We start from the raw sequence: 23,016 nt of genomic DNA on the forward strand, positions 1-23,016 counted from the left end.
TCATACTATACTTTCTTAAAAAAAGTAGTTGTTTATAATACTTTATCTTTTAAAATCAACTAGACTTCACAAATTACTTGTAAAATATTTATCCACTACCTATAAACATATTACCATTTAACATGCGTTATCTTTGTCGTGTTTCCAAATGACAAAAAATAAAGATGAGAAAATTTTCCAGCCAAAATTCCATCTTTTAGCGACGCTAAGTGTAGCCAAATGGTTACGTTGTGTGGCGTCAGTTGATATAGTACACATGTAAAAATCTCATGTGATGGTTTTTTTTGTACTCGATCTAAAGAAATTATTATATTAGGACCTTATTTTTATTTATTTTTTAAACATTAAAAATAGGATGTATTTTGGATAATGTTAATTGGGAAAGACTCAATTTAACTGGCAGTCATTTTACCTACCCTTCAACAATGATTAAAATTCAACAGTACATCAAAGTTAACATGTGCATAAGAATATGCATCCGTGCGTCATGTTCAGTGAGTCTTATATGAGACCGTCTCACGGATCATAATCTGTGAGACGGGTCAACCCTACCGATATTCACAATAAAAAGTAATACTCTTAGCATAAAAAATAATATTTTTCATTGATGGCCCAAATAAGAGATCTGTTTCACAAAATACGACTCATGAGACCGTCTCACACAAACTATTACCTCAGACACAACTCCTTTGGCGAACCTATGAAATCTTGGAGATGATAGGACTGGCAAGCCGAATATTGTTGAGTAATGTTTCTATGAATGATGCGATCCCGAAGAAAGGAATGAGCCGGGTAAGGAGCTCCAATGGATCGTATCAACAATTTATAATGGTTGGGAATTTGAGCAAAGTAGATGGCTTCAATCGGGGCCTGCAAACAAGAAAGTAACTCGTGAATGGGCGTCGGAGGGGTGTCCGGCGTGGCCACTCCGATGCTTAAGTCAGCAGGCTTGTCAAGGAAGAAACTTAGAGCAATATGTATGGGTGCTTGAGAATGAAGAATTTTTCAGAATGCGTAAATGACAACTATACCTGCTATTTATAGGAAGGAAAACTAGGGTTACCTCGATACGCGGGCGTACCTACCACTTGTACCCTTGAACGTTGACTGCCTGTCCAGTCCCTTTCTCGGACCCCCCAACGAGGTTACTTGGGTATTGAGCTCTCGGCTCTGATATGAGAACCCGGGCCCTAGTTAATCATCTCACCCGACGGTCATGTAGGAAATATCCCGGCCTCTCGATTCTCATACGGGCCATGCAACGAAACTTCCCGGGTCATCCATGACCCGGGCCCTTTCAAGGGTATCACCACCCATCCCTAAAATAGTCGGGCTAGAGTCCTACTCGCTGTCCCGATCAGTCTAAAATAATTTGCGGCGAATAATAGCATCGGAGCCTTCAAGTGTCCCATAGATGAGATGTCATGTCGAAATGGTATGTCTCTCGGACCCGAATAAATTGTTATCCAGCTCCCCTGGATGTCACGATCATTATGATGAAAGGTGTCAGCATTAATTCCTGCCTGAAAACGCTTCGTATTTCGGGAAATGAATAAGTCTGACACCTCGATAATTGTGCACGTCTTTTCATCTTCCGGCACAACTTACGAATATGCATCCTAACCCTTTACACATTTGTAGATCAACTGGTGGTTTTTATCCTCTTGCCTCTATAAATAATCATCCGCTTCCCTTGCAATCATACCAACAACAACTATCATCCAAAAAGAAAAGTAATGGCCGATGCAAGCAATTCAAGAGTTCCAGATATGTCCGAGGAATTCATGGACATGGCTGCGGAAAAACATAAGGCCGCAATAGAAGATGAGGTCTTCGAAGAGATCCTTGTCTTCTGGGAGGCATTGCAAGGATTACAACTGCTCTACAACTGGGGCGAAGCTACCACTCCCGAGCTGACGGCGAAGTTGAAGAAATACCGAGAATACCTAAAAGTTCCCGAGACATCGGATCCTTTCGAAGAGGATCGTATTTACGAACTGATGCTTCGTAAGGAGAGGAGCATTTTGAATAACATTACTAACACCGAGAGCTACGCAAGGGGGGCTACCAGAGAAGTAAGACGCTGCATGCATCTGTGGAAAGCCCGTGTAGAGGAGGAGTATACTGTAATGCGCAATAATCCCTTCAAATAAAATCTTATTTGAGTTTATTGTCTTTGTATTACTTTATTTAGTGCATATTCCCTGGGCTGCATAACTCACCTGACAAGATTAAATAACAATACGTAACAACCGGGGACGTAAGGGTTTCATATCTCCAACAAAAAGGATGCCCGAGCTTCGCATCTCCAGAGTTTCGGATGGAATGCCGGGGCATCATCCTTTCAAGTCTTATCATAAAGACCGAGGGGTGCGACATCTCGGGCGTAAAAAACGTTGCTTCGTATTAATTAATGCATTAATGACACGCGTCTCTTCCACCTAACTGTCACCATCGTTTAGCATTTTGAGAATGATTATTTATGATACCTTAATATGTTCGACTCAAGTATATCCGCCGGGCTTAAAAATAACATGCCGGGGCGTTGTGTCTCCCGGGCTTACAGAACGCGCCGGGGCCTCATGTCTCCCGGGCTTAAGATAATTTGCCGGGCCCTTACTAAACCATCGCCCAAGTCTGTTCGCATTCCGAGTAGATAAGCCATCATGACGTCTCGATCTGTGTAACTGTCTTTTCATTCTAGCCCGTCGCGACTTCCGAGGCGCATCGAAACCGCACACGTGTTCACTCAATCGACGGTTCAGATCGTCCTTCATCCCTTATATATAGCAACCCTAGGTTTTTTCAAAAATCACTTTCAAATCACCATTATTGGCGAAGCCCTTGCAAATTCTTCTCTCGCAGTTTCCGGCGTTCAGAGTCTCCCTATTCCGATGATCTTCCACCATCTCCGCCCTAAATACTCGTAAGTTTTCCTCTTCTCATTATGTCTAATTCTACTTCTTCTACTTCCGGGGCCAATGCACGAGGCTCGTCAGGATGTGAATCCGCTACACTTTGTTCTGATTCGTCTCCTTCTCCCACCTCTCGCCGCCCTTCTACTCAGACTGTCAGAAAACCTATAAGCTTTAAACCCCCATTCTCTTCCAGACCTTCTAAACCCTCTTCTTCGGGCCTTTCCCGGATCCCTAAAAAAGTTAAGGGTAAGGGCAAGGTCCGGGCTTCCGACCGCCTTTTAACCGAGGTCCTCGAGGTTCCATGGTTCTCCTCTTTGAGCAGCTCCTTGCGCCCCGGAGCAGAGTAGGAACTTCGAACCCTAGGGGTCATTCCCTCTACCTATCCTATTCTCATACCCGGATCTTCTGACCGGGCGGATCAACCCCCCTCTGGTTATATTACCTTCTTTCGGGACCAGCTTCGAAATGGTTTTCGATTTCCCATTGCCCCGTTCTACATCGAGGTTGCCAAATTCTTTGGTGTACCTATTAATCAATTTCATCCCAACTCTTTCCGGATCATGGCTTCGGTTTTTGTTCTCTTCCGTATGCATGATCTTGTAATAAATTCCAAAGTTCTGCATTACTTTTTTATTTGTAGATTAGGAGATAATGCCTTTTCCCTTTCTGCCCGGCTTAATGCCCGCTTCCTTGATGACATCCCTTCCTCTCAAAAGGGATGGAAAGGAAGATATTTTTTCATTCGCCTCCCGGGTTCTCTTGATTGTTCAACCGGGTTCCTCCCTTCTCTTCCCCCTCAGCCAGAACTTCCTCGGCGTATAAATCTGAGGAATTTTATACCCGAAGCCTCGCCTTGGTAGAGGGTAAAAAGTTTTCTTCCTCCGCCCTTATTGCCCAAGAGCACCTGGTTACCCATCATTTAAGTGCCCGGGTTGAGGATCCGATTGACCAAGTGATTGATGAAGTTGCTGGCTCGGGCCTTCAACCCGGTAACTTCCCTTTACCTGTTATGCGATTGCTCCCTTGCTTTATATTTGCACTTGGATTTTACCCTTTCCTGCTCTTTATGCAGATTTAATGGAAGAGGCTTTTGCCAAAAGATGGGCAGCCGAGAAGGCAGCCAAGGAGAAGAAAAGGGACAGCCCGAAAGGCTGCTGCCGAAAAAAGAGCTGAGGATGTGGCTGCCCAGGCAAGGAAGACGGCCCGGGTACAATTTGAACATAAGAGAGCGGCGTCTGAATCTAGGGAAGATGAAGAAGATTTCCTCCCCCTTCGCCAAAGGCAACGAAGAGTCATGACCATCCCGGTTTTGACTCTTAGTGAAGATGACCAAGCGGGGGGGCCAGGCTTCCTTTCAAGCGTATCAGTCAGACACACCTCCCCTTCCGCGTGATGACCAGGCGCCCCTTCAAGAACCTTCCCAAGAATCTCTCTTCCAAGAGCCTCTCCGAGAGCCCTTGCAAGGGCCTCTCCTCTCTGCGTCATCTGCTCGGGCTAGTTTTTTCACTGAAAAAGATTCCTGAGTCGTGGCAAACCTCTTCAAGCAGATGCTCCTTCCTATTGATGAGGCCTTCCTCCAGAGTGTGCCGCCGACCCCTCGATACCAGGAGGGCGTGAGCAAGCTCCTGGCTGTAAGCTTCTTTTTTTTTTTTTCTTTCTTCCTTTCTCCTTATTTATTATTTTTATTTATTTATTTATTTTGATCCGCCTTCTCTTTTAAATAGGGTGCTCATATGATGATGTCAGCCCACGAAGAGGTGACCTTCTTGACCAATCGACAGGCCCCCCAACTCCAAGCCATTAGGGAAACACATGAGCGCGAACTTTCCCAATTGAAGGGACTCCATGCAGAAGAGGTGGCTGCTCTTCGGGGTTCTGTAGAGTCTGCCCAAGCGGAACTGGCCAAAGCCCGGGATGAAATAAATGAAGGTCACATCAGGGAGGAAACTCTCCGAGGACATAATTCGGTTCTTGAAGGCAAGAACCTCTCCCTGATGGACACCATAGAACAACAGATGTCGCGGGCTGAGAAAGCGGAGGTGGCCCTGGCCGAGTCTGAGAGCCGAAAAGAGCAACTGAGGACTTCCTTCCTGGAATCCCCAGAATTCCAGGCAGCAGTTGAGCATAGAGCCTATCCTTTCTTTAAAACCGGCTTCGACAGATGTCGTCAACAATTTAAAAGAGCTGGGCTTATACCCGAGGATAGGGCAAACTTTCCAGACTTCGGGTTAGCCATTGCATCCCTTGCAGGAGCCAGGGCGGAAGACAAAGAAGAAGAATCCAGCGAGGAGGAAGGAGAAGAGAAACCTGGAGAGGAGGAAGGAGAAGAAAAACCTGGAGAGGAGGATGGAGAAGAAAAAGAGCAGCCGGTAGAGGAGGGGAAAGAGCCAGGCACTGACCCTGTTGATATAGAATAGGATTGTAATCTCTTTCTTATTTTTAAATTCACTTCCTGTCTTCGGGCTTAGTAGTAATGCAATACTTCCTTTCCTTTTATCCTTCTTTGCAATCTTCATAAAAATTCAGCATTCGGTCTCAACAGGACTAGGATACTCTTGACTTAACAAGTCTTAGAAATTTTTCAAGTATTGAAAACTTAACCGAGATAGAAAACTAGGCACCGGTCTCCTGCATACTAACTGAATATTTATGATGCAACTATCTGAAACAAACAAAAGTTTAAACCGGGGAACAGGTCCCGGGTCTTTGGAATGGTCGAGGTACGGAGCCCCGAGCCAGGGTGTAATGCCCTGGGCTTATGTAGAGCTAAGGTACGGAACCTTAGGCCGGGGAACAGGTCCCGGGACTTTGGAATGGTCGAGGTACGGAGCCCCGAGCCAGGGTGTAATGCCCTGGGCTTATGTAGAGCTAAGGTACGGAACCTTAGGCCGGGGAACAGGTCCCGGGACTTTGGAATGGTCGAGGTACGGAGCCCCGAGCCATGGTGTAATGCCCTGGGCTTATGTAGAGCTAAGGTACGGAACCTTAGGCCGGGGAACAGGTCCCGGGACTTTGGAATGGTCGAGGTACGGAGCCCCGAGCCAGGGTGTAATGCCCTGGGCTTATGTAGAGCTAAGGTACGGAACCTTAGGCCAGGGAACAGGTCCCGGGACTTTGGAATGATCGAGGTACGGAGCCCCGAGCCGGGGTGTAATGCCCTGGGCATAGTTCTTCTCGGTTTGATGTATTAGTAACTTAAAGTAGACAGAAATATGAGAAAAGCGATCCTTTATCATTTCTTGAAAAGCGAAAATTACATCTGTGCATTGGCTAAGTGTAATATTTCTTTAAATGAAGTACATTCCAAGGTCTCTTAAGAAGTTTTCCGTGAGCATCTTCCAGATAAAAAGATCCTGAACTAACTCTCCTAATGATTTTGTAAGGCCCCTCCCATCGAGCTTCAAGTTTGCCCACATCCCCAGCCGGATTAACCTTCTTCATAACCAAGTCCCCTATCTGCAGATCTCGAACTCGGACTTTTTTGTTGTAGGACTTCATGACCCGGCCTCGATATGCTTCCATCCGAATCATGGCTTGATCCCTCTTCTCTTCTAATAGATCCAGTTCTACTGCACGGCTATCCTCATTATTGCTCGGGTAAGATTCTACCCGGGCAGAGGTTTGCCCAATCTCTACAGGAAGGATGGCCTCAGATCCATATACCAAGCTGAACGGAGTTTCTTGAGTCGGTGCCCGGGGAGTAGTCCTGTATGCCCATAGTACACTGGGCAATTCTTCTACCCAGTCCTTCCCTTTGCCTTGCAGTCTGGTCTTTAAAGCTTGCACAATAATTCTGTTTACAACTTCTGTTTGACCATTGGCCTGGGGGTACGCCACAGAAGTGAAGGACTGGGTGATCTTCATTTCCCGGCACCAAGATGTTATCTCCTTTCCCTGAAATTGCCTTCCATTATCTGAGATCAATCGCCGGGGTACGCCGAAACGACAGACTATATTCTTCCATAGGAACTTTAGAACCTCCTGCTCGGTGATCTTGGCCAAGGCCTCAGCTTCTACCCACTTAGAGAAATAATCAACAGCCACCAGTAAGAATTTTTTCTGAGCCCGGGCAACCGGAAATGGACCCACTATATCCATACCCCATTGATCAAAAGGACAAGATGCCCAGATAGGCTTAATAGGAGTGGCTGGGCTGTGTTGAAAGTTTGAATGATGCTGACATCCCTCACAAGTCCGGACCACTCGGGCGGAATCATGGTGAAGAGTCGGCCACCAGAATCCGGCTAGCATCGCTTTTCGAGCCAGAGATGTTACTCCCAAATGCTCACCACAGCATCCTTCATGAATCTCTTGAAGAACATAAATCACTTCCTTCCCGCTCAAACACTTCAATAATGGTCCCTGAATGATCTCCTGTATAGAACATTATTTAAGAGAACAAACCTGGGAGCTTGTCTTTTTATCTTCTGTGCTCGAGCTTTCTCCTCGGGCAGTTCACTATCCCGGATGAATTTTATCAGAGGAACCATCCACGAATCCTCTGGTACTGTCAACATTTCCTCCTCTTCAGTAGTTAAAACTACTCGGGAGACAAACAAAACTTCCCGGGTACTGTCTTCTGACAAAGAGGCGGCCATTTTCGCTAAGGCATCTGCTTCTCCATTTTCCTCTCGGGGTATCTGCTCAATACTCCAATCCATGAATACTTCTGCCTGGGCTTTGATGAGATGCAAATATTTGAGCATCCTGTCATCCTTGACTTCATACACACCCTTTATCTGCTGAGTAATCAATTGTGAATCGGAGTACAATATAATTCTGGCCGCTCCAATTTCCCGGGTAGCTCGGATACCGGCTAGAACAGCCTCATATTCTGCTTCATTATTCGTCACCCGGGAATCAATTTTTACTGCCAACTTAATCTTCTCTCCCGACGGGGATATTATCACAACTCCGACTCCGCATCCAGCCAGGCAAGAAGCCCCATCCACAAACACTCTCCATCTTTCCTCCTCAGCAGGTTGAATCATCTCAGATAGGAAATCGGATAAAGCCTGTGCTTTTATGGCCACCCGGGGTTTGTACTCAATATCGTATTCCCCCAATTCCACATTCCATTTAATCATCCGCCCGGACACTTCTGAATGAGTCATAATTCTTCCAAGCGGGCTGTTAGTAAGGACGATAATGGGATGTGACAGAAAATAAGGTCGCAACTTCCGGGCAGTCACCACCAAAGCCAGGGCCATCTTCTCCACTTCACTGTACCGTAGCTCGGGACCTCTCAGGGCATGACTGACATAGTAGACAGGCTTCTGATCAGAATCTTCTTCCTTTATTAACACTGAGCTAACGGCATACTCTGTGGTGGACAAATACACAAATAATTTATCCCCGGGCTCGGGTTTTACCAGCACTGGGAGCTCAGCCAAATGATTTTTTAGATCCTGGAAAGCCTGCTCACACTTATCATCCCATCCGAACTTCTGGGCTTTCCTGAGAACCTGAAAGAAAGGATAAGTCCTGTGGGCTGACCGAGATATAAACCGAGATAAAGAGGCAATCCTCCCGGTCAACTTCTGCACTTCTTTGACAGATCGGGGAGAAGGCATACATAGCACGGATTTTACTTTTTCTTGATTGACCTCGATCCCCCGCTCCGTCACTATAAAGCCCAAGAACTTACCACTCCTGACTCCGAAAATACATTTAGCAGGATTGAGCTTGATTCCATAAGATGTAAAAGTGGCAAAGGTCTCTTCCAAATCAACAATAAAATCCGCCACCTCCTTTGATTTTCCCAGAACATCATCCACATAAACCTCCAGATTTCTTCCCAGCTGCTTCTCAAAGATTTTATTCATTAAACGTTGATACGTGGCCCCTGCATTTTTCAACCCGAAAGGCATTACAACATAACAAAATGTACCTCCCGAGGTGATAAAGCTGGCCTTGTCTTGATCGTTTTTTGCCAAAGGAATTTGATGATATCCCTGATAGGCATCCATGAAACTGAGCAGCTCGAAGCCTGAGGTGGAATCCACCAACTGATCAATACGGGGCAATGGGTAATGATCTTTTGGACAAGCTTTATTGAGGTCCCGGAAATCAACACACATTCTCCATTTCCCGGTGGCTTTGGGTACCAGCACCACATTCGAGAGCCATGTAGGAAATTGTATCTCCCGAATGTGGCCGGCTTGCAGCAACTCTCTCACCTGTTCATCGATAACTTTGTCCTTCTCGGGACCAAAGTGTCTCTTCTTCTGCTTGATCGGGTGAGCTCCCGGGAGAATGTTTAATTGATGCTCAGATATCAGGGGTGAAATCCCTGTTAGTTCCTGCTGGGACCAGGCAAACACATGAATATTAGTCTTTAAACATTTAAGTAAACTGACCCGGGTAGATATATTGAGGTCCCGAGCTACCGGATCTGTTGGCCTGGTCCTATCTCCACAGCCTCCTGCTCCTCTTCTGCCACAAAGTGTACTTCCCCCTCTTCCACCATTCTCCCCCTGACTTCCCCCGTCTTGGCTTTCTTCCCCTCCTTTCTAGACTTGCCTTGATCTGCCCGGATACCCTCCACATAACATTTCCGGGAAGAAGGCTGATCTCCACGAACCTCTCCTACTTGACTTCCCACTGGAAATTTGATCTTTTGATGGTAAGTAGATGCTACTGCCCTCAACTCATTCATGGCCGGCCTCCCCAGAATGATATTGTAAGATGAGGGGGAATCCACCACTGTGAAGGTGGTCATGACTGTTTTCTTGACATCCCGGGAGCCTAGAGTGAGTGGCAGAACAATTTCTCCCTCCGGATAAACCGCATGTCCGGCAAAACCAAAAAGGGCAGTCTCCACAATCTCCAACTTAAACCCTTGCAAATCCATCTGCACTAAGGCATCTTTAAAAATCACATTGACTGAACTGCCTGAATCCACAAAGACTCTCAAAATGTCGTAGTTGGCCACCCGGGCTTGGATAACCAAAGCATCGTTGTGTGGCATGTTTATTCCCTTTAGATCTTCCGGACCAAAACTGATCACGACCTCGTTCCTCCTAGATCCTTCCACCTCCATACACTCCCGCCTACTTCTCGACTTCCTGGCTCGATTTGAATCTCCATCAGTGGATCCTCCCGAGATCATTTTGATCAATCCCGCCGCAGGGGATGAAGATCTCTTCTTCTCGGGCTCCGGCTCCCTCCTCCTACCCACATCGTTCCTCGGGCTACTTCTTGCGTTTATCCGGGTGTTAAGAACTAGTGGCCGAGGTGTCCAGAGTGGACCTCTCGACCTCTTGACCGATTGATTATATCTCTGACTGGTGGGTGGAACATAATTTCTCTTTAAAGCCTTACAATTCTCAGTACTGTGCTGACATACCCCGTGCCTAGTACAAAATCCGCTTCTCTCGGGCTGAGACAACGGGTGATCGGGAACTGGATCCCTACTGCATTCCTGTACCTCTCTCTCCCGGATAATTTTCAGAGGCACGTGTTGGGAGAAGTGCCCTGGATTACCCCGCCTTGGTCCTCTCTCCTCGGGCTTAGATGCCCGATCCCCTCTCTCCTTTCTGATGGCTTCCCTCTTTTGTCTCTGGGCTTCTTCCATATTAATGTATTTCTCTGCCCGAGATAGCAAATCTTCAAAGTCCTCAGGCACTTCTTTGTTAACGATTTGAAAAACTCACTCTCTTTCAAACCTTGAGTGAAGGCAGTGGTTTTTGTCTGCGCAGCACAAGTGGGCACATCCAAAGCCACTTTATTAAACCTCTTAATATACATCCTCAGACTCTCCTCCGGGCCTTGCCTTACTTCGAACAAACTGAAAGCAGTTTTCTTATACTTCTTGCTGCTACTGAAATGATGCAAGAAGATTTTCTGAAAATCATCAAACGATTTAATACTCAATGGAGCCAACCCATCAAACCATCTCTGAGCCGAACCTACCAGCGTAGTCAAAAACACTTTACACTTGATCCTATCGGTGTAGCAATGCAACATAGCCATATTCTCGAATCTGGCCAAATGTTCCTCTGGATCTTCGTTTCCATCATACGTTCCTATTTTGGCGGACTTAAAGTTCCCGGGAAGAGGTTCCCGAATAATTGCCTCAGCAAACAGGCGTCCTTTGACAGACGCTCGAGAAGTTCCACGATTTTCCAGCTGTCCTTCCAAGACTTTCATTTTCTGCCTTAACTCCAACATCTCCTCGGCCATCGTTGGTGACTTAGATCCAGCAGAGGATTCCTCAACTTCTCCCCTCTTCTCCTCCTCCCTCAACTCCTGCTGCTGCTCTTGCTCTTTCTCTGGTTCCTCCTCGAGTGGTATATCATGGTGGGAAGCTTCTCGCCTAGCCTTAGCTTTATCCACAGCTTCAGCAATACGCTTATCCAACTCCTCTGGAGTCATGGTAATAAGATCAGGAGGAGCATCCTCTTGTCTTGAATGATTTGCGTTAACTCCCTGAACCCGGGAAGTATTCTGGTTAGTTTTTCTCGTGTGAGCTATATCAACGCCTTAGTCTCAAGTTCCCACAGACGGCGCCAATGATGCGATCCCGAAGAAAGGAATGAGCCGGGTAAGGAGCTCCAATGGATCGTATCAACAATTTATAATGGTTGGGAATTTGAGCAAAGTAGATGGCTTCAATCGGGGCCTGCAAACAAGAAAGTAACTCGTGAATGGGCGCCGGAGGGGTGTCCGGCGTGGCCACTCCGATGCTTAAGTCAGCAGGCTTGTCAAGGAAGAAACTTAGAGCAATATGTATGGGTGCTTGAGAATGAAGAATTTTTCAGAATGCGTAAATGACAACTATACCTGCTATTTATAGGAAGGAAAACTAGGGTTACCTCGATACGCGGGCGTACCTACCACTTGTACCCTTGAACGTTGACTGCCTGTCCAGTCCCTTTCTCGGACCCCCCAACGAGGTTACTTGGGTATTGAGCCCTCGGCTCTGATATGAGAACCCGGGCCCTAGTTAATCATCTCACCCGACGGTCATGTAGGAAATACCCGGCCTCTCGGTTCTCATACGGGCCATGCAACGAAACTTCCCGGGTCATCCATGACCCGGGCCCTTTCAAGGGTATCAATGAAGAAGACTTCTTTCAAAAAGAAGAGAAACGTGGAAAATTTAAAAGGGTATAATGAATTTTGTTTATCTTGAAGATTGACGAAGTGTTTGGAGAAATCGGTTTATATTTTTGCTAGATAAAATTAAAAAGTAATTTGTTTTCTTACATTCGATCTTCACGGTTTGCTTGTAATTCCATGAAAACGACACTTAATGAAGAGAAGATAAAAGAATTCAGTGACCTCCCGGGATAAATGAGTTGGTAAGACTTGTGCTGATGTGAAAAAATATTCTCGGGCATCGTATAATCGATATTCGTGTGAAATATAAATTTCACTTAAATATTATGAGATATACTATGAATGTCAGTATTTCCAGTTTTATCTCTCGAATCCATGTCTTCTCGTATGTATCTTTCAATTTTTCATCTAATCTGAATCAAGAGACCTCACTACATACGGTGGTAACCTTTTGAAGGGAAACAAAGATATAAGAATTTCACTGTCCGATGTCTATAGAAACAATATTGTGAATTAAGGGAATAAGTGGAAAAACAATGAGTTTTCAAATATCAAGAAGGTTATATTGGTCTTTTAGCAGGGTATAGGAGATTGAAACCAAAAAAAAAAAAAAAAAATCAGTTATAATGGAGATTGGAGACTGGCGGCTAAAATATTAATCATTATCTTAGGATTGAACCTACTTTAAGTTCTGACTTTATTTCCAATAATTAAGAAAATTCTTTTGAGAATATAATATATATGGTAAAAATATGACATAAATAATATTAAAAATACAACTAATATATATTTAAATCAAATATATAGGAGATTTTTACTAAAACAATATATCATCCGATTTTGATAAATGAACATTTTGATTTAAATTTTGTGTTGTACGAATATAATCGTGCATGAAGGAGTTTAAAAAATATCTATAGAAGATGATTGCTTTTTGAGGAGATATTAAATGGTAACAATATATTTTGGGTGAAGAAAAACGAAATTATGCAAGAATGTTTTTTTTTTTTTTTATGTGAAATGAAAATATTTTAAAAATTAAATTGGGATTCCTAATTATGTGGGAGGCGTAAAATCGAAAAACAAGTTTTTATAAGAAGAAAATAAAAACAAGATAATAATATTTAAATTCATTTTACAATTAAAAAACCTTTTTCCCTCTGAATTGGATTCAAAATTTACTCTTATTAATAATTGAAACAGAGATCGTCCCAAATTTGAACTTCTCGTGACCATTCCCGGTTCCACGAAGCTTCGAATACGTCGGTCCATCGCGAGTCAACAACTTCAACTGGACCGTAGATCTTGACCCAGACGACTCGGTCTCCTTGCATCTTCAATTATTAAATTCGGATATGCTGTGCTATATAAAGCAACTCCACTCGACTCACTTTGGCAATTTCTTACGTGATAGATTCTTTTCTATTCGATACCTTTGGTCTCCACTATTTTCCCATAAGTTCTTTGATAATCTTGATCTGGGTCATTTGGAGTAGAAGAAAATGATGGTGGGTTTTTGTCTTGCTCGAATTTGATCTTGGTTTTGTTGTGGTTTCTTATTGTCGTTGGGCGTGTTTTGATTTTAATTCGGATATGCTGTTCTTTCGATTTTCTTGCAGAAAGTTGTGTTGAAATTGGATTTCCCGGATGAGAAAACCAAGAAAAAAGCCCTGAAGAACATCTCCGGCATCTCAGGTAGGTACTGTTACTGTTTTGAAAGTCAACCGCAGAAAATCCATTGTTTCGACGAATAATTTTGCTTATTGTCTGGGTCTCGATTTTTTCTTTTTTGTGTAGGGATTGAGTCGATTGCTATGGATTCGAAGGACAAGAAGTTGACTGTCACCGGAGATATTGACCCGGTGGCGATGGTGGCGAAGCTGAGGAAGCTCTGCAACACGGAAATAGTCACCGTCGGGCCGGCGAAGGAGCCAGAGAAGAAGAAGGACGAGCCCAAGAAGAAGGACGATGCCAAGAAGAAGGATGGGCCCAAAGAAGACGAGGCGGCCCAAATGCTCAAGGCTTACCATGCTTACAATCAACAACACCCTTATTACTATCAATCTCAGCATCAGCCTTATTCGAATCCTCAGGCGGCGCCGGCGTATTATGCTCGGAGTCCGGAGGACGATCCAAATGGTTGTGTTATTTGCTGAATACCCCCACCCCTCTCCCTCTCCCTCTCCTCTCCTCTCGGGCCCCCAAAAAAAAAAAAAAAGAATTCAGTGTTTTGGGTTTTAGTAGCATCAGTAAAGGATAATTAATTATTTTGTAATGATTGCATTACTTATAGTAAATATGTGTGAATTTAATGATATCAAAAGATCTTCCATGAGATGATAGAGTAGGATCATCCTTAAAAATTGGGGAAGAGCTTTAATGACGTAAATCTGAGACAGTGCTCCGATCGTTATATCTTTCGTGTGAGTCGAAATTTATCTGATAAGGAATTTCGCTACCTTAGACTGTTATAATTACGGCCACCGTTCATCGGGACTTCAGTCGCCGGATCTCTTGTCATCAAGTCACCAACCTCCTTGATCATCATCTGGTACAAGACAGATGTCAGCCTTCATACATGATCTTATGACTTTGCGAAGATATGTGTTTTTGGTTAATATAAGAATAATGAGTCTTTTAATGAGTTGAGTTAGTTCGTATACTTATCTTACAAAATTAATTAAATCGTCTTTGAGATGTCTTCCTTTGAAATTTTTGTGACATCAATTATTCTTACAACGGTTTGATTTGATTAATTGGATTGTTAATTCATTTTTCTGGTGTTGGTTGATGATTTTGTTGGGATAATGTAATAAAAACGAAGCATCATCATATATATATATATATATATATATATATATATATATATATATATATATATATATATATATTTCTTGGATTTTTAAGCACGTGGACATGCTCTCAGTCGTAGAAACTACTCTTTTGATAATTATAAGAAAAATCTGTTTCATACACAATTTAAACCCTTGGAATCGATAATGATATTCTCATAAACAAACAATATAACAGTAACGAAGATAATTTGTTGTCAGCCACTTATTTATCGGTAATTTAGAGAAAAATACAATTGTCAAAGATTTATTTGAGATTCAATACCCAAAATTTTTTTTTTGTATTTTAATACCTGACACAAGATCAACTTATTTTTTACTACATGTTTCAAGCAATTTTACCTTTTTACCCTTTTTAACTAATAAAAAATTATATAAATTCTTATTTTTGTTGGTCCTTCTCTTTCACTCATAATTCCGAAATACGTTTGGATGACATGTACATTGAATTAAAATAATTTTTTATTTAAAAAAAATTTCACAACTAAGCATTGAACTTTTTGAAATACTTTGTTTATTTGGAAATACTAAATTTCAATTTTAAAATACTTGATTTAGTAAATGACATACTCAAAATTGGTATTAAAATACTGGATATTCGAAAATGTAACGCAAGTTCACCAAATGCTCGTATTTCCATCCAAGATCTATTTGGATGACATGTTCATTTCATTTAATTATTTTTTTTATTTTTAAAAACACAAATTCGCAACTAAGCATTGAACATTTTCAAGTACTTAGTTTTACTTGCGAAATACCTAATTTCAGTTTTAAAATACTTGATTTGGTAAATGAGATACTCCGAATAAGTATTAAAATACAGGATATTCGAATATGCAATTCAAGTTCACCAAGTGCTCGTATTTCTATCCAAGATCCATTTGGATGACATGTTCATTTCATTTAATTATTTTTTTATTTTTAAAAAAACAATTTCGCAATTAAGCATTGAACTTTTTTCAAGTACTTAGTTTTATTTGTGAAATATCTAATTTCAATTTTAAAATACTTGATTTGGTAATTGAGATACTCATAAAAGTTAATAAAATACTAGATATTCTAGTAGGCAATCTAAGTTCACCAAATGCTCGCATTTCCATTCAAGATGCATTTGGATGACATGTACATTTCATTTAAATATTTTTTATTTTTAAAAGAAAAACAAATTCACAACTAAGAATTGAATTTTTTGAAGTATTTATTTTTACTTGCGAAATACATAATTTCAATTTTAAAATACTTGATTTAGTAAATGAAATACTCAGAATGAATATTAAAATACTGAATATTCGAATATGCAATGTAAGTTCACCAAATGCTCGCATTTCCATTCAAGATGCATTTGGATGACATGTTCATTTCATTTAATTATTTTTTTATTGTAAAAAAAAAACACAAATTCGTAACTAAGCATTGAATTTTTTTAAATACTTACTTTTACTTGCGAAATACCTAATTTCAATTTTAAAATACTTGATTTGATAAATGAGATACTCATAATGGATATTAAAATACTGGATATTCGAACATGCAACGTAAGTTCACCAAGTGTTGGTCTTTCCTTGAAAGATGCATTTGGACGACATATCCTTCTCATGTGATATCTATTTTGTAAAAAAAAAAAAAAATCATAACTAAGCATTGAATTTTTTCAAATACTTACTTTTTACTTGCGAAATACATAATTTCAATTTTAAAATACTTGATTTTGTAAATGAGATACTCATAATGGGTATTAAAATACTGGGTACGTAAGTTCACCAATTGTTGGTCTTTCCTTGAAATTAAAGATGCATTTGGACGACATATCATTCTCATGTGATGTCTATTTTGTAAAAAAAAAAATATCAAATTCCCAACTAAGCATGAAACTTTTAAAGTACTTAGTTTACTTGATAAGTACCTAATTTCAGTTTCAAAATACTTGATTTCATAAATGAGATACTCAGAATATGTAATAAAATACTGGATATTTCTAATATGCATCATGATGCAATTTCAATGCAATTGAAATTTTAACAAATACATTGTTCATCACTCCTCATGAAATAAAAATAACAATTTATTTCGGTATACAAAGAAAGAACTTACTTTTACTCTGGGACAAGTATGCTACTATATTTTTGTTAAAAGTAAGTGCTTATTTTGATCTACAAACAACTTACTCTTACTCCACGATCAGTAATGAACTGTGTTCATTTCTTTAAATGACATGAATAAGTATTCTAATATTATGAGTATCTCATTTACTAAATCAAGTATTTTAAAATTAAAATTAGGTATTTGGCAAGTAAATGTAAGTACTTCAAAATGTTCAATGCTTAGTGATCGAGCAAAACTTTCATTGTAAAATTCTTAGTAAAAAATAATAATATTCAAGCTCGAAATAATCGCAAGTGCACGATATCAAGCAATAATATAGTGTACAAGAGTATCGTTCATTTAAAGACTGTATTTCTCAATTATTATTCTCAGTTATTCAATTTTTAGCAGCGATACTTCAAATGATTGTTTACTACTACAATTATTAAAAAAAAACTCAATGAAATGGTTCAAGGATTAAATGATGAAATAAATAAGCTAGAATGATTGATTAAAGTTCAATGAGAAATGAATTTGTTGAGAATCTCGGTTCACCTACCTCTCGCTAATCTACTTAATTAGTTCGACAATGATCTATTCTTTTGAAGAGATTTTCTATCCAATTGAACATATCCTCTCAAGCTATGTCAAACTAATTCAACTCAATTAAGTAATTAAATCTCTTTAATTATTTATCAATGGTGAATTGCATGTCGTTTTATTTCGACCTACTGGACTATGACTATCGACGGGTATCCGACTTCATATTTCTATGTAAATTGTAAATCCACGGATTATGCTACTCGTTCCTATCAGAAGCTATTCTATCGAAGAACATTGCCTGGAAATCTTCAAATATTCGCTTCAAGCCTATTTTTCTCTTTCAAAGCTTTGTAGCTACTGAAAAGTCCTTGAACATGTCATCCAAATGCATCTTAGAAGGAAATTCGAGCATTTGGTGAACTTACGTTGCATATTCGAATATCCAGTATTTTAATACTCATTATGAGTATCTCATTTACCAAATCAAGTATTTTAAAACTTAAATTAGGTATTTCGCAAGTAAAACTAAGTACTTGAAAAAATTCAATACTTAGTTGCAAATTTGTTTTTTTTTACAATAAAAAAACAACTAAATTAAATGAATATGTCATCCAAATGTAGTTTGGATATAAATGCGATCACTTGGTGAACTTACATTGAATATTCGAATATCCAGTATTTTAATACGCATTCTGAGTATCTCATTTACCAAATCAAATATTTTAAATTTGAAATTAGTTATTTCGCAAATAAAAGTAAGTACTTCAAAATGTTCTATACTTAGTTGCATTTTTTTTAAATAAAGAAAATAATTAAATGAAATGAACATATCATCCAAATGCATCTTGGAATGAAATGCAATCACTTGGTGAACTTACGTTGCATATTCGAATATCCAGTATTTTAATACATATTCTGAGTATCTCATTTTCCAAATCAAGTATTTTAACATTGAAATTAGGAATTTCGCAAGTAAAACCAAGTACTTGAAAAAGTTCAATGCTTAGTTACAAATTTATTTTTTAACAATAAAAAAATAATTAAATGAAATGAACATATCATCCAAATTCATCTATAATGAAAATGCGAGCATTTGGTGAACTTACATTGTATATTTTAATATCCAGTATTTTAATACTCATTCTGAGTATTTCATTTACCAAATCAAGTATTTTAAAATTAAAATTAAGTATTTCGCAAGTAAAACTAAGTACTTGAAAAAGTTCAATGCTTAGTTGCGAATTTGTCTTTTTTAATAAAAAAATATTTAAATGAAATGTACATGTCATTTAAATGCATCTTGAATGGAAATGCGAGCACTTTGTGAACTTACATTGCCTACTAAAATATCCAGTATTTTATTAACTTTTATGGGTATCTCAATTATCAAATCAAGTATTTTAAAATTGAAATTAGGTATTTCACAAATAAAAGTAAATACTTCTAAATGTTCAATGCTTAGTTGCGAATTTGTTTTTATTTTTTAAATAAAGAAAATAATTAAATGAAATGAACATGTCGTCCAAATGCATATTGGATGGAAATGCGAACATTTGGTGAACTTACGTTGCATATTCGAATATCTAGTATTTTAATACATATTCTGAGTATCTCATTTACCAAATCAAGTATTTTAAAACTGAAATTAGGTATTTCGCAAGTAAAACTAAGTACTTCAAAAACTTCAATGCTTAGTTGCAATTTGTTTTTTAACAATAAAAAAATAATTAAATGAAATGAACGTGTCATCCAAATGCATCTTGGATGAAAATGAGAGCATTTGGTTAACTTGCGTTGCATATTCGAATATCCAGTATTTTAATACACATTCTGAGTATTTAATTTACTAAATCAAGTATTTTAAAATTTAAATTAAGTATTTCGTAAGTAAAACTAAGTATTTCAAAAAGTTCAATCTTTAGTTGCGAATTTATTTTTTTAAAATAAAAAATATTTAAATTAAATATACATATCATCCAAATACATCGGTGATAAGTGGAAAGAGAATATAACCAACAAAAATAGGTATTTATATAATTTTCTTTATTAATTATAAGGGTAAAAAAGTAAAAATACTTGAAACATGTACTAAAAATTAAGTTTGTGTTTTGTCAGGTATTAAAATAGAAAAAAAAACTGATAGATACTGAATCTTAACTAAATCATATGCAGATGTATTTTTCTTCAAATTGCCCCTTATTTATTATATTTTCAGTATTCATCTGAGTGATTGATTAGTTGACGATGATCGATTTGCTTCTTTGATTCAAAATTTTAGTAGCCTAACGAAATAAAGACTTTTGTGCATAATAATGCACTTGATATTTGTCAGACTTGAAAGTGGAAATGAAAATACCTATCGGAATTTAAAGCTAGAATGATAGTGATTAAGACTATCGAAATAATGGAAAACACCATTTTTAATGTATTTTTTTTAATTTTAACGAGGGCTGCGCCCTTATTGGCGCCAAATTTGACGTAAAAAAGAAGTTTGTTACTTTTTTAAAAAAAAAATATTTTTATTTATTATAAATATTTGTATTAAAAATTATTAATATTATTTAAATAATAATATAATATTTATTTATTGTTTTAATAATTAGTTATTTAATCATATAAATTTAAAAAGAATAATTGTTGATTTTTAAAATATTTATTTATTTATGTTAATAATTATTAATTAAAGATTAATTTAATTTAATGATTTATAATTAATATAATTTTAATACAAATGCAAAAAATTAATATAACAATACTATTCATAAATAAATTGAAAAAAGGTAATTGAACTACAAATACAACTTGAAACACATAATTCAAATACAAATACAAGTCCAAATACAAAGACATTAATCGGAATGAATATAAATTTAGAAGATAAACAAACTAGAGAATCAATAATCTGGTAAATTTGATTCGGATCCTCCAAAATCACTCAAATATTTTTGTTGGAAACTAGATTCTAGAGATTGACAAAACATAAATCAATCGATTAACAAAATATGAATCAACTGATACGCGCAAGCAAATTCGGCAACTGAACTTATCAACTGAAATCAGCTGATACAATGATACAAAGTAAACTGATCAGTTAAAACATTCAGCCGAATGCCTTAAAGTCTCTCAACTGAAGATGTCTCGGGAAAGAATAAAGAATACATAACAGATTACAAGAGCGCCGCACAACAACCAAGACTACTTAAAACAACGCAATCCGTACAAAGCAATCAAGACGCCGAATTACAATAAATGAAGCAAACAATATCGAAGGAATAATCAAGTGGAAACCAACGGATACAAAGATTCAAATTTATCTCAAGATTACCGTTGGAAAAGAAGAGTATAAATATTGCAGAAGAAAAAGAAGAAACAACGATCACTCAATCTTAAACTTGCTGTTACTCTGTCAAAATCTTAGCTCACTCTCATTTGAATTACTCGTAGCAATCAAGGCTACAATCTGAGCTTATTAGCACTCTGTAAAAGTTGTTAGATTCAATTGTGCTAATATCAGTTACGCACTGAGAATATTGTGCAGAACTAAGAGTTTCAGTTTTGGCAGTAGTAAGTCCAAACTGAAGTGGGTCTGTACAAGTGTTGTACTTGATCAAAGTCTTTTAGTGAATATCCTATCCTTGTGATAGAAGGGGTGACGAAGGAGTAATTAAATTCTCCGAACATCCAGAAACAACTCTTGCATATTTCTTTCAGTTTCGTATTCTATCTTTCAGTCAGTTAATTTCCGCAACTACTCTAGTTTAACTGATTGTTATTGACCAACAAGATTCCAAGATTCAGTTTGTCACCAAACTGAACTCAAATATTATTAAAGAACAATTTTAATTGTTAGTGTTTATTCAACCCCCCTCTTCTAAACACTCTTGTTACGACAACCGATCCTATCAAGTGGTATCAGAGCAGTTGAATCTTGTTCTTGAATACTTCTGATCTATAAATCTGCTAGTATGACTTCATTCAATAAAATTCTTATGTTCTCAAGAGAAGATTTCAATGACTGGAAAATCATAATGCAGGCTCACTTAGCTGCACAAGATGATGACATGTGGTATGTCATAACAGACGGACCCATGAAGATTCTAAAAGCAAACACAACAATTGCCATAACTGAAGGGGCACCACAGAGAATTCAAAAGCCCAGAGAAGAGTGGACGACTGAGGACAAAAGAAAAGCCAATCTTGACAATGTGGCCAAAGATACTCTGTACAAAACACTGGACAAAGCAACATTTAACAAAATAAAGATGTGCAAAACAGCAAAAGAAATTTGGGAAAAGTTGATTCAGTTATATGAAGGAAATGACCAAAAAAAGAAAATAAACTCTCTGTTGCTGTTCAGAAATTTACCAATATCAAAATGAAGGTTGAAGAATCAATGAATGAGTATGATGAAAGGGTGAGCAGTATTGTCAATGAATTAAATGCACTTGGAAAAGTGTATACAAACAAAGAAGTTGCACTGAAAGTGATGAGAGGCCTTCCAAAGGAATGGGATGTCAAAACTATGTCCATGAGAGAGTCTAAAGACTTAAACCAGATCAAACTTCATGATCTATTCGCTGATTTAAAAGCTTATGAATTTGAATTGCAGAACAGAGAAGGAGAACTATCTACTCCTACAACTACAACTGCTTTAGCAGCTGTCAGAACTGAACCAACCAGTTCAGCCGAGAAATCTGCTGATCAGTTAAGCAATGATGCTATGTCTTTATTCATCAAAAAGTTTGGGAGGTTCGTGAGAAAGAACCAAGGAAGCTTTCAGAAGCAATACCAGAGAAATAATTCCAAAAAAGAAACAAATGCTTGCTACAATTGTGGCAAAACAGGTCATTACATTGCTGACTGTCCTAAACCTAAAAAGGACAGTCAAGGATCAACTGACAGAAGAAAGAAATCACATGAGCATAAGAGAAGACCCAGAGAGGATAAGAAAATTTACAGAAAGAAACATGAGGTTCTATTAGCTGAAGAGAACAAATCCAAATGGGCAGAAACTGATAGTGACGAATCAGAACCAGAAAGCTCATATAGCTCAAATGATGAAGAGGAAGTCAAATGTCTAATGGCCAATGATACAGAAGCAGAATCTACAAGTCAACATGTATTTGATTTTAGTTCAACTGATTTTACACGAGAAGAACTCATTTTAACATTGCATGAAATGGTAAATGAGTACCAGAAACTTGCATCATCATTTGAGGAAATAAAGTCAAAGCAAAATGATCCCATGGACAATAAAACCAAAACTGATGAATCAGTTGATGGGTTGAGTCTAAAAAGGGAAATTGCTGAGTTAAAAGCAGAGAGAAAGAAAGATCAGTCACTGATCCATAAATTGATCCTTGAAAATTCAAAACAGACTGAACTCATTCAATCTTGGAATAAGTCGTCTACTGCACTGAATGAGTTGCAGAATTCACAAAAATCAATTTCTGATAAAACTCGTTTAGGGTTCAGTAATCAAGGAGAAACGTTTTCAAATGATACTCAACCAAAGCTGACAATGAACAAAGGGAAGTACATTCACTTTGTCAAATCAG

General features: G+C 38.6%; 1 protein-coding gene across 1 annotated transcript; it reads left to right on the forward strand.

Annotated features, from left to right (window-relative positions):
- The first annotated feature begins 13,343 nt into the window (after positions 1–13,343).
- Positions 13,344–14,304, forward strand: LOC140816443 (heavy metal-associated isoprenylated plant protein 12-like). Its single transcript, XM_073175712.1, has 3 exons — positions 13,344–13,489; positions 13,601–13,676; positions 13,779–14,304. Exons 1-3 carry the CDS (start codon positions 13,484–13,486, stop codon positions 14,135–14,137), a joined length of 441 nt encoding a protein of 146 aa, XP_073031813.1. The 5' UTR covers positions 13,344–13,483; the 3' UTR covers positions 14,138–14,304.
- Positions 14,305–23,016: the final 8,712 nt, after the last annotated feature.

This window comes from Primulina eburnea, chromosome 16 (assembly GCF_022965805.1).
Source record: "Primulina eburnea isolate SZY01 chromosome 16, ASM2296580v1, whole genome shotgun sequence".
Lineage (NCBI taxonomy): Eukaryota > Viridiplantae > Streptophyta > Magnoliopsida > Lamiales > Gesneriaceae > Primulina > Primulina eburnea.

Coding starts and splice junctions, on each gene's coding strand:
- LOC140816443 (XM_073175712.1), top strand. Junction 13,677..13,778: donor GAACATCTCCGGCATCTCAG/GTAGGTACTGTT, acceptor TTTTTTGTGTAG/GGATTGAGTCGATTGCTATG.